The sequence below is a fragment of the Xenopus tropicalis genome, chromosome 5, assembly GCF_000004195.4.
Source record: "Xenopus tropicalis strain Nigerian chromosome 5, UCB_Xtro_10.0, whole genome shotgun sequence".
NCBI classification, from domain to species: domain Eukaryota; kingdom Metazoa; phylum Chordata; class Amphibia; order Anura; family Pipidae; genus Xenopus; species Xenopus tropicalis.
This window is the reverse complement of record NC_030681.2, coordinates 143,191,422-143,204,019: the sequence shown is the minus strand read 5'-3', so window position 1 is coordinate 143,204,019 and position 12,598 is coordinate 143,191,422. Positions and strand designations below refer to the sequence as shown.

General features: G+C 41.1%; 1 protein-coding gene across 1 annotated transcript in view; it reads left to right on the top strand.

The window, feature by feature from the left end:
* Positions 1-11,335, top strand: part of sdc1 (syndecan 1) — a 35,821-nt gene extending 24,486 nt beyond the window's left edge. The window contains exons 2-5 of the mRNA XM_031902967.1: positions 4,841-4,922; positions 6,486-7,789; positions 8,245-8,386; positions 8,871-11,335. Of these exons, the coding sequence (XP_031758827.1) occupies positions 4,841-4,922; positions 6,486-7,789; positions 8,245-8,386; positions 8,871-9,037 (1,695 nt within the window). The 3' untranslated portion in view covers positions 9,038-11,335. The remainder of the gene's footprint in view (positions 1-4,840; positions 4,923-6,485; positions 7,790-8,244; positions 8,387-8,870) is intronic.
* Positions 11,336-12,598: the final 1,263 nt, after the last annotated feature.

The window sequence follows — 12,598 nt, the reverse complement described above, 5'->3', positions numbered from 1 at the left end:
TATAATCACTACTATAGTTTACTTGGATTGACCTTCCAGGCATGCCTCCTTTTCCATTGCTCTGGGTCCCTTTATGGAGAACACTACTAGTCCTCTGTTGGAATATGTGGCCCTAGCTTGCGCAAAAGCTGTATCGTTGTAATAAAATCCTTTTGGTGTAGTGTTTATGGAATTGTTGGCCCAGTACATTAATATTGTTAGAAAGCGCTGGGCTGTTGTGTGCGCATACAATACGGATTACTGCTGGTCACCACCTACTGATACCAGTGGGCTGTCAGGTCCCTTTAAGAGCCTGAAGCTTCTCTGTAATGGTTTTCATATGTAGAGGGGGATATCCAACCCCCCAGGAGCTTTACCTGAGTCCCATGGTAACGGTTTAACCTTGCCTTTACAGTGGGTCGTTGTGACGGGTGCGATTAATATTCTTACTGAATGACATTGCATTTCTCACATGGCCTTGTTGACTTTGTCAGTGGAAATATACAGGGTTATTGCTGCTTTCCAAGTCCTGCTGGTTATAGGTTGTGTGTAGGAAAATCTGGGTCCCAGTTGTATTATTTTATGTTCTGTGTACTTACAATAACTTGCTCCATATAAAGCCTCAAATGGCTTTATATTAAAATTCTGGAGAGGTCAATGGTCTCTTTCCACCAATGGTGCATGTGGTCATTGGTATTTAATGGCTGATCCACATCTTTGTACAAACAACTAGGCTCATAGCTTGGCTGGCCTGCCCTATGACCTGTGTAGTCCTAAGCGGTGGGTGGCAGATGGGAAACTCACAGTGGGTGGGTAACACAGGTATCTCTTACACAGAAGGACCTACCAAATGTGACCTAAGTTATCGTGGATCTGAGAGTGTCCGTAGACACTGAAATAGTGAATTGCTGTATTTAGGCCTTTTATTTATAAGACTGTGCCACTTTAATACAGTGACCTGCTGCGGGTCCATTGATCTTCTCCGGACTGATCAAAAGCCGTCTGGGCAGGTTTTATGGCAGTTCCTCAGCAGAGAGACTTTGCCCAGAGTGCTAAGTGAATCTTTCACTTCTAGGAAGACAGACACAGGCTTTCTGGTGTTTACACTGGCACTATAAGATAAGCTTCCAGAACAAAAGACATAAGAACATTAAATAAAAAGTGAAAAATCTTGAGAATCTTGGTGAAAAGTGTAATGCAACCCATAATGAAAGGAAATTATTCCTTATTTCAGGTATAGCCACCTCCATTGTGGTCATGTCCCATAGTCCTCCTCTTTGGTTATAGCCCCCCTCACAAGAGACAAGCAAGGTGATTTGGCCTAGGGAGTATAGTATGCTGTTATCGGTGGCATGACCCTGGCAACAATGTGGTCTTCATACTCTACTGGCATTTGCTTTACTAAGGAAGAGCCTATGCTCCAAAGGATATAATTAGCCATTCTGGGCAACTTACATAGTGGCATATGTAGCAACATTTTTTTTTTTTTCAAGCAGCCCCCATAGGCTGTAACATCTTCATTAAAAAAAACAACAACAACATTGGCTAAAAGGTCCATAAGTCCTTATATGGGGGGCTGGTAACTGTGATTCCACAGATATTTTGCTTGTTTTGGGCTAACTGGCCAGAGTAGCTATAGGGCCTTGGTTCGTTCTTACACACAAGTGATATTAGTAAGTAGGTGAATGTATGCTTCTGACATGTGAAGACATGAATTGCATGTACATGCATGGGCTTCTGAACTTCAGCCGTAGCCTGGAATTATCCATTATCTAAAGATTTGATTGCCGCTCTTAATCCCTGTATCCACGGCCTGCGGGTTCCCCACCCACCAGTAACATTGAGTCCAGTCATTGTCATAATCTAATAATCCCTGAAAAGGTCAGTCCTCAACCTTGGGCAGGGCCTTGTGTTCCATACCAGTTATATACCTAGATCACTAGCGGGCTCATTCCTGTCTGCTGACGCCTTTTCTCCGTATTCGCCAAGGCCTCATAGATACCTGATCTCATTGCCCAATGCCATGGTGGCCTGTTTCTAATCCACATATAATAGGGATAACTTCATTTCCTCTGTTTGTTGTGGGAAGACAAATTGAGGTGGATTTAATTCAGAATTTATTTCTCCATAGTCTTGAATTAGGGGCTTTTGAAGGCATTTGGTGCAAGGGGCAATTTCAGTGCACTGGGTTTGTGAGTAGCCCAAGAAAGTGTAGGGGGCCTAAGTGGGGTACGGGCTGGTAAGAATATATATTAAGTTACAAGTAACCCTTGGTCCTCCACTAGGCCCCCAATTCTTCCTTTCCCTGTAGTTGCCCCTGCCCCCAACCCACACCCAGGGAATACAAATTAGAGCCTATTGGAGGAATGTACTCCCCCCAGCTGTGCCTTACAGAATGGGGGGCTCCCCAATTTATACCATATGGAAGCTCTCTGATTATTTTTTTTTTTCCCCCTCTGGGGGTTAGAAGAAATGGATATTTCAGAACTGATATGGACATGCTATTTATTACTGATAGAAACGTGCCTTTATCAAGGTTATCCAATCACAGCGGCTCACTGACATGTTCTTGACTAAGGGAAATGCTATAAAAACCTCTATTGGCTGCAATAGAAAGCATTTATTATGTTTTACTAATAACTCAAGGATTATTTATGAGGATAAGATAAAAAGATAGAGTTGTTGTCTACTTTTATTTCTGAACTGCTATTGTGCTAGCAAATAACTGGCATTGGCCCCTATCCCATGAAGCTTGCAATCTAAGGCCGAAAGTTCTGTCAGACTGTTTCTATACAGTAGGCCAGTTATTCACTCTAATACACACATGGGGGCCAGATTATAATTAAAATCATGATGTTATATGAAAAGGTCAAAAAAGCCTTAAAATGGGGCCTCTGGTTGGACAATCCTGATCTAAGGAACTTACCACAGATACGCTCCATCAGGACCCAGTAAACCTGTCTGTTTTGACACTTTGGAACCTGAAAAATACGTGGGGGGGTAAACAAGCACTAAGGGTCTGGACCAGCAAAACATTTCAGGAGTCAGAACTCACACTTATCTATATCTTGAAAGAAATTGGTGGTTAAGGGGTTGTTCACGTTTAAATCAACTTTTAGTATGATCTAGAGGGCCCTATTCTGAGACAGTTTGCTATTGGCTTCCATTTTGTGTATGCAGTTTTTGACTTATTTTGCTTTTTGTTCAGAAGCTCTTCAGTTTGGAATTTCAGCAGCTGTCTGGTTGCTAGGGTCCAATTTAACCTAGCAACCAGACAGTGGTTTGAAAGTGAGACAGAGATGAATAGCGGAGGGCCTAAATAGAAAGAAAAGTAATAAAAACTAACAATAACAATAAAATTGTAGCCTCGCTGAACAATAATTTTTGGCTCCTGGGGTCAGCGACCCCAGTTTAAAAGCTAAAAGTTGTCCAGAAAAAGGCAATTCAAAAAGTAAACAAAAAAAAAAAAATGAAGACCAACTGAAATGTTGGTAAGAATAGGCCATTCTATAACCCTACTTCTATATGACCCTAGTTGGGACATATGGGAAGCACTCAGCAGAACTGTTTTGGCACTTATTATTTTGCCTATCCTGTCCCTTTAAGGTTTTTTTGTATAACTAAGATAAGTGTGAGTTCTGACTCCTGACCTTCCCCTTGCAGATCTGCTGCTGGTGCTTTTCCGGCATTTGCTCCTTTCTGAAGGTGAAAAGGTCGTATTTGCTGGGAGTTGTATTTATTTCAGCAGCAGGAAGCAGGACAGATCAATAGACAAAGGATTCGGATACAGAAAAAAAGAGATCTGCCGAGTCGCAATTTTCCCGAGGTCAAGTCGGCTCGCAATTAATTCTGCAGCCGGAAGGGAGATCATGTGACGGCTTTTTATACCAAGAAAGCAATTTCCTTCTGACTTTTGGCACTTGTATATCTTGTATATATTGCTGGGCTGGGGATAGGCAGTTATAGAGAGAGACATACAGGCTACATTGTGTGCTGGATCTGCCCTGTATATACAGAACTACATGCTGTCTGACCCAGCACTGCCCTTGCTATCAATAAGACTTTATGCAGAAAGCGCTATGGCCAGATGTGTTCATGTACATCTATAAATATAGGGTGCTGGGGCTTGTCATAGGCACCCATCTCTGCAACTGACTTGTATTATTATACACAAGTAGCTGCCATATAGCTTGCCTCCATTTTGCTCATTCTTTTGTTTTCTACGCCAAAAACACTAAAGCAAAAGAAATCTTTACAGCGCTTCTGTCTTACAACATCTATGGACTATAGCATATAACCTCAGCTCCTCACTTTGTGTAGTCCACAGCTATTGCTCCAGCTGTCACAGGCAAGCAATATGGCCTCTCCCTCTCAACTATAAATACAAATCCTTGATAAAGAACTATTCTGGGTTCAAACGGTAGGCACTCACAATAATTAAGCCTGGGTGCAGTCCTCCAAAATCAGGCTGCTTTGCTCAGGACTTATGAAAAGATAAATATAATTTTTTTAAAGTACAACATGACTGATGTTTTGGCTATGTCAACAGCCTTTCTCAAAGTTTAATTTTAATAAATTATATTTATTTTTTCATAAGTCCTGAGCATATATATATCATACAAAATTCTTGATGATCAACTGATGATCAGTAACTGATCAGTGATTACCATGAAGGACTGTCCCATCTGCAATAGACTGTGTCTCTCCATGTGCTCTGCAGTTTATACATGTTCATGCACAAATTCTTACTGTATAGAATGTTGGAAAATCAAGGATAGAATGTCCGGTTGTTAGATAGAATGATTAGTGGTGTTTCATTATTGCATTTTTGTTATTTAATACCTATGTCTTGTCTTTTAAGGATGAAGTGAGATCCTCTCCATTGGACGATCTAGAAGCATCAGGAGATGACGAGGACTTCATCTCTGGCTCAGGAATTGAGGGTAGGTACTTCATTACTTACCAATACCTAGTCTTTAATCGAGAGTTGGTCATTATCAACCCAAATGTTGCTGTAACCCTCTACTCGGTTGTCCGTAGTTGTCATGACCATACAAAGCCATATATATTGGTGCCATATTGTTTTGCTTGGTTGAAGCATTGTGCCTTGACAGTTGACTGTGTCGCTAAAGGCCATGTAAACCACCCAAACAAAAATGTAATCCATAAAGAGCCTCTTTGAATTCTTTAAATACCTGCCACCTTATTCCCTTGGGATTCCATCTCCTTCTCTTAACCCACTCAGCCCCCTCCCTTGGAAATCTGCTTTGGCTCTTGGCTTACTGAGCATGCTCAGTTCTTATCAACTCAGGTTACCAAACACACCCTCCAGTCTAGTAGCTAATTATGTGATGGCACTGCTGGTTTTCATAGAAACTCTGCTGGAAAAACATGTTTTTCTTCTGACACTGAGCTTATTTTTTAACAAATTAAGTTCTGCCTGTGTAAGCCTGCATTCTTTATTACATGAAAATGGCTGCCAAATGAAAGCTGCTACTTGTTTTAGGAAAATGTGATGGTGCTGTCAAATGGAAGGGATATATGCAGTACAAATGGTGTAGTTTGGGTGGGGGAGATGTGTTTACATGGTAGGGAAATGTAGGGTTTGCATGGCCTTTAGTGGTGAATACCCCAGTAGGCTCAAGCATTAGGGCCACCCTCACTTAGGTTTAAGTACAAATATGCAATTAAATATACCCCTGCCTATTTAAGACACTGAGCAGGGTTTATTTACTCTTTAAATAATGGATACAGAGGCCAATGTAAGTGAGAGCGGATTGAGCATTTGTGCAAATTCCCCTTCCTGGCTGTAGAGTAATTGGCTATATTTGCTCTACAGAAGGAGGCTATGTCTGTAAAGCCAAGGAGCCCATGGTATGCGTGCAAAATCTGCACTACAGAAGGGTTTTTCATAGCTCATAATGGGAGTTCTGTTAAAATCAAAACAAAAGGATGGAGTGGGGCCAAATGTAGCTGCATGGCACACTTACATGTCTCCAAACTCTTTGGCAAACTGAGAGGAAAACGCATTGCATCAAGATATTTCACAATACTTTGTCTTATGATAGGATGAGATTCTGTTTAAAAGGAACTATTTCACTTTCAGTGCACTGCAGTGACATATAGATTGTTTCATACCTATGGGGAAGCAGTATGGCATCTCCAACATAGAATGTCTGTGTAAATTCACTCTTAATTATCTGAATTAAACAGAAATAAAACTTACCGTACAAGGTCTTGTCTGATGTCCTTTAGACCATTTATGGGGAGGGGGGGGGGGCAGCAGGGAAGTCAGTAGATGACTATTAAAACAAAGGTCATCTTAAGTTACGTATAAATATAATTGCAAAATTGAAAGCATTATCCGTCTGTATGTTTCAGTTCCCTTCACTGTTTACATGACTTTAGAAAAAATGTAGCTTTTCTCCAGCTAAATGGCTGATACTTGTGCTTTGTATTTGTTATATGTGTAATTTGTTTCCGTTCCATTTATTTTGTACCCATAGATTTTGAAGTAGATGATACAGTGCCTTCTACATCGGTGTTGCCTTCTGTGCTCATTTTTGCACCAGAAAATACATCACCACAGCCCAACTTAGATGAAAAAGATGCTGCAGTAGAGCATACCACCATAGAGGTGGCGACAACCAAGTCAAATGAAGATCCTATTGAGGAATTAGTTGAACCTGTTGTTGTTGTTGGTGTAGGACATGATGTGACTACGCACAAGCCTACTACTCACCGTCCAACCACTGTGAAATCCACAGCTGGTCCACTGGAGAGTAGCACAGAACAAAACCATCACCCTCATCACCATCATCCTCACCACCATCATCACCATACAACCACAACCAAACCAACTACTGCCAAAGATCAACTTGAAGATAACTCGGATAGTCCATCAGGTGAGGATAAGTCTTACGTTCACTACATTCACCACAAAGTAACAACTACAAGTCCTCCGGACAATGAGGAGCCCGACGTGCAAATTCCTGACCAAGACTCTCCATCTGGATCATCCAGTACACCTTATATGGAATATGAGGAGACAACTGAAGATCCTTCTGGTGCACGAATATTTATTGGGCATGATGAAACGGCAACTACGAAACCTTCTGAAAATGAGGAGGATGATGGTATGTTTGAAGGTCATCATGAGAAGCCAACAACCACAAGTTCGTCCAATGAGGCAGGTTCCCATGTCCAGCATGATCACCATAAAACAACTTCCAGTCCATCCCACCATGTTGAGCCTGATGTAGAAGTGCATCACAGTACAACAGCTGCAGATCTGAATAAACATCATCATCACCATCACCACCACCATCCTCATCATCATACAACTCCAGAAACAACCACGTCAGTTGATAAGAATATACCACATCATGTAGATGACAGTACAACTCCTGCAGATTTGAATAAACATCATCACCATCATCACCACCACCATCCTCCTACAACTCCAGAAACAACCACATCAGTTGATGAGGAAATACCTCCTCATGTAGATGACAGTAAAGCTCCTACGGATCTGGATAAACATCATCATCATCACCATCACCATCCTCATCATCATACAACTACAGAAAGTACCACATCTACTACAAGCGATACCAAGCACGCAGATGAGGTTCCCGTAGAAGTGGGTAAGGGAAGGATGGCCCATGGTGCTTCAGCAACTAGCGCTGTTCCTGTATTGGATGAAGAAGTCAACATCCCTGATCTAGTAGACTTGTCAACTGGTAACAACTCTGCTGTGCTGGAAGAGGGTGAAACTGACTCTAAAGAAGGTGAATCATCAGGGGAAGAGGTAAGAGGCATATTCTCTCAATCTATGTGCTCATTTTACATGGTAGAAATTTAAAAAAATAAATAAATGCACTATATGGCGTTTACCCCCATGTATAAGATCTGTATGAATCCATTTGCTACCTCAAACTGCTAGGATTTTCTCCAAATCATGTTGGTTGTTCAAATTTAGCCGTTGCTGTTCAGCAACATTAGCTACAGCCATAAATTAGCCATTTGGACCTCTTAAGCTGCCAGAGCAAAGGGTAAATGACTACTGCTGTGCTTTTACTTGCATTGACAGAGATGTAAAGTTGTCTAATTCAGGCCTCCATTTATGGTTGAAGCTAACTCCTCATGGACCAAATCTCCTTGACCACCCATGTGGGTGGCCAGACTGACCATAGATTAGATCTAACTCCTGTTAGAACAAGATTAAAAAATGTCCAGATCTGTCAATATATTTTTTGTTTCTAGAACTTCTTTTTCGTTAATCGTGAAGTTATCCAGAAGGGCACAGCACCCCCAATCAACAGGATGATAAATACTGATGGTGCTGAAAAAGAAAGCAGTCCCGATGCATCCCATGGAATAATGGAGAGGAAAGAAGTTTTAGCAGGTTGGTATATTCTCCAACAGATGAAAGTGCTAGATTTATTCCAAGTCGTAGACCTGACTTATCTTGCGCCATAAGCCTGCTGTATCTGCTCTAGAGTGACCCTGTGATCCTAAAGAAATCCTGTCCACTCCCCCCACCCCCCCAGGCTGCATCTTCCTGTAATGTATATTCTTGTTCAAAAATGCGCCTGGGTTTTCTGTATTTTCTGCCATCCACACGATCACTTTGATCTTGTCCAGTCAAGTGCAAGATTGCTGGTTGCACCAGGGCTCCCTTGAGTTGAGCGGCCAGGGCTCCCTTGAGTTGAGCGGCCAGGGCTCCCTTGAGTTGAGCGGCCAGGGCTCCCTTGAGTTGAGCGGCCAGGGCTCCCTTGAGTTGAGCAATCATTTCTGACATGTAAATGTTAATGCACTCTCATTACTTTATATACTGTACATTATATCATGTGACTTACATTACCACCTTTTTTTTTTTTTTTCTTTAGGAATCATTGCAGGAGGCGTAGCCGGCTTGGCATTTGCAGTCTTTTTAGTTGGGTTCATGCTCTATAGGATGAAGAAGAAAGACGAAGGAAGCTACTCTTTGGATGAACCAAAACAATCAAATGGAGGATACCAAAAGCCACGTGAACAGCGGGAATTCTATGCGTAGGGCGCCATGAACATCGGATTTGATGGATTTGCCATCCCCAGCTTCTTTTTGATTTTGTTCTCTCCACAGTGTCCACCCTGTGGCTTTTGTTCTTTCCGGATTTCAAGCTTGAAACGGTTCTCACTCTAAGTTCCGGTCTCCCAATTCTTCGTGGAGTCGACTTGTTCAATGTAGGGGAAGACCTTTTGTTTTCTCTCCTGGTTTCTCCTAAACAGATGAGACTGGCTAAACTCTGGACTTGAAGAAGTGGCTTTGACTCTTTATTACAAGAAGAAAGCATATGTTCCTATGACACAACAGTGTTTCACAGAAGACCACCTACCATGCTTTTTTTGGCCATAAATTTGTATATATTAGGATTTTTTTTGTTTTCTGAAGACAGTATGATGGTACATGTAAAATTCACATGCTCCTCCTCTCTTGATAGCACTTACACTGCAAGCATTCACAGCACAGGTGTAGAAAGGAACCATTCAGCCATACATTTCTATACAATAAACACAAACTCAGTAGCCAAGCCTGTATATTAACTCCATCAACTGCTCGCTCAGCTTACAATGTGGGAAAGCTCTAACTGCCACCCGTATTTGTGCTATACTTTGTTGTTGTTGTGTTTTTGTTTTTTTTTTTTAAATAGTATATATGCATAATTATAAATGACTGATATCCTAACAGCTGAATGTGCGCCTGTAGTTATTGGCAAAAACGTGACTTATACGTCCTCTTATTGCACTATTCATTCCTTGAGCCTCTTGGTTCCAATTTCGTTGTTTTTTTTTTCTGCTTTTCTAAAAAAAAAAAACAATTTGTCGCTGCTGTCATGCTTTATCGTATTTGCCGTAATTGCCTAGGATCACATAGGAACGCTCCAACCAGATTCTAACCTATTATTGCTCTCTTCATACAGGAATCTGAACAGTGCCAATTAGACTTTATATCAAATATTTCTTGAGAAATGGGCCAAGACTGCAGATCAGATATATTGTAAAGGCATTTTTTGTTTTGTTTACCCCCCCGTGGGAGTTAAGCCTTATTTTTCCATCTTAACATAACTGTACTATAACATGCAAACCTATTGCTTTAACCCTATCCTGTTATGGTGCCACCAAAAACAGAATTCAGATATGTAGGGTGTACAAGATACCTGTCTTGTTGACGGTGTTTGCCATTTTTTTCTTTTAATTTCTTTTTATATATTTTTTTTTTAATCAGTCTAAATAAAAGTTGCCATTTTTCGGCATGTAGATTGTCATAGGAAAGTTTTTGGGGTTTTTTTTTAATCAGTTTTTGTTGGCATGATAGGGTTTTTTTTAGAAAGTTAATTTTCTTTAGACTTTTTTTTATTACAGGCTACAACTTTTGTTGCCATGTATATTAATGTTCTAGGTTTTTAGTTCTACAATATCCAACTTTTCATTCCGTGAGAATATCTACTATACTTTCTTGGCAAGAATAGACAGTGCTGGCACCAGATTTCTATTCAGTGCAATTGGTTACGGAACCTTTGGGCGTCCTGTCCATTACAGGTTAAGATGAATGTTCATTAGGCTCAATAGGATCCAGAACAAAGAATAGTGTGTTAGTTAAAGCCTTCGAAAGGAGGGGGGGGGGGTATTTGTATCTGTATATAGATTTGTCAGACATGAACATCCCTGTATCGTTATCATCCCCTGGACAAAATATTTCTCCTTTAGTAGTGTTCTACTAGCAAAGGGCTAAAATCTCAGGGATGGGGTGGTTGAAAGCTAAAAAGGCAATAAATAGGAATTCTTTGTATATCTCGTTCAATAAAGACCGATTAAACGATGGTTTGCCTTTTTTTTTACGTTTGTACAAAATGAAGCTCAGATTTCTGCTCAATATTGTACGAGAGAGTCGCTTATTTTTGATACTAGTTAATTGTTGTAAACATTTCTGTAATAAGACGTTCGGTGCCGTAACAGTCGCCCTGTGCAGCTCCGGTGGTCGGCGCCATATGTTGGCGTGGAGCCCCAGGCGTGGTCTGTCCACGGTTTAGTGTATTAATTTTGTTTTGTCTCTTGCTAAAAAGAAAAATGCCCATGGAAAGAGCTTTAGTGTTCGGTTTGTAAAGATTTTTCCTCTTTATTTGACTGCCATGTTGACTGATCAGACATGTTAATTGTTTTTTCATTGCCGTACACTAAAAAGTCGCCTTTCTGAGCATTGGGAACGTAGCACGTTTCTTCATCTTTCTTTCCGCCAGGAATTTGTTCACATTACTTATTTGTAATGCATTTTAAACGCAAAGATTCAATAAAATTAACTTTGGAGACAGTCGCTCTATTTCTCAGCTCATTATTAAGTGTGTATGATTAATACTGCCAATGGCTTCCAAAGCATCCAGGATATGGGGGTATATGCCTTCTATCACAGGCTCTTAAATGATCTTTGGCCAGAAATGGACACCGTTGACCTCTTCATGAGATATTGGCATTTTGCCGCCATGTTTTTTTTTTTTTTCTTTTTAAAAATGCAGTGAACAGAAAACGTTAGTTTGCACCCTGTGCCGAAGGAAAGGTACAATCTGTGCCAAATGTTAGGCACCCCTCTTCCAGGTATCTGGTACCCCGGGGTGAGTGATCCTCTTCCTTCTGCCTTCTTTCTTCGTGATCTTGGGGCCGATTTGTGCACAGTAGAGTGAAAAAGACGTCTTTTTATTAAAGTTCAGCTTTTCACTCTACTATGCAATGGCGCAATAAAGGAAGAAGAATCTCTCACGGGTACCCTGGGCTGGTGCAGTTTTCTGCTAACTGGAGCACCAGCCTGGGGTATCAGGTGATAAAATCACTTGGGGGGGTGGTGCCTAACATTTGACACTCCACAGTGATTGTTCCTTTCCTTCTCCTAGTGTGTGGTTTTCTATCTTCTATAGGAATTCCAATAGTGCAAGAGTTTTACAGCATATCTTTATATGGAAATGTTTCCCAAAATTTTTATCCCCTGGGGTTGCCTTAGGCGATGCATGGGGGGGGGCGGGGGGGGGATATGGAGTAAGTACCCATACTTTTATACTTTAAAATATTCCTGGAAGCCCAGTCTGATGGTGAATTAAGGGTGAAGACTCAATTTATATATAATATACAATTGGAACTATAGTTCCCAATATAACCGCCTTGTTATTGGGTAAGGGAATTTGCCCCATTTATTCCTAGTTTGCAGCTTATCTCCCTGTGTATGGGCCTTCCCCAGTGGCCTATCTGATAGATATCTGGAGCGCAGTGCAGGGCCTGCATTGGTGCATTAATGCAATCCTTTTCCCAACAGGTTTGCATAGGTGCCTATAATGATCCAATCATTGGGCCGCCTATCTGTATGAGCCCAACGTCTGCTTGTTTGGAAACCTCACCTCACAAGTGGATCTGTAGCTGTAGGGCCAGATTTATGGGGTCATTTCTGCTCTTGTGGCTGTATGTTCCATCAGCTAGTTATGCCTTTTTATCCCCCCCTTTGTCGTTGGTCCATGTGTTTTACTGCTTGGATCTTGTGGCTTCTTTATAAAGCAGGCAAACCAAGACAAAAGGAAAATATTTATACATTCAC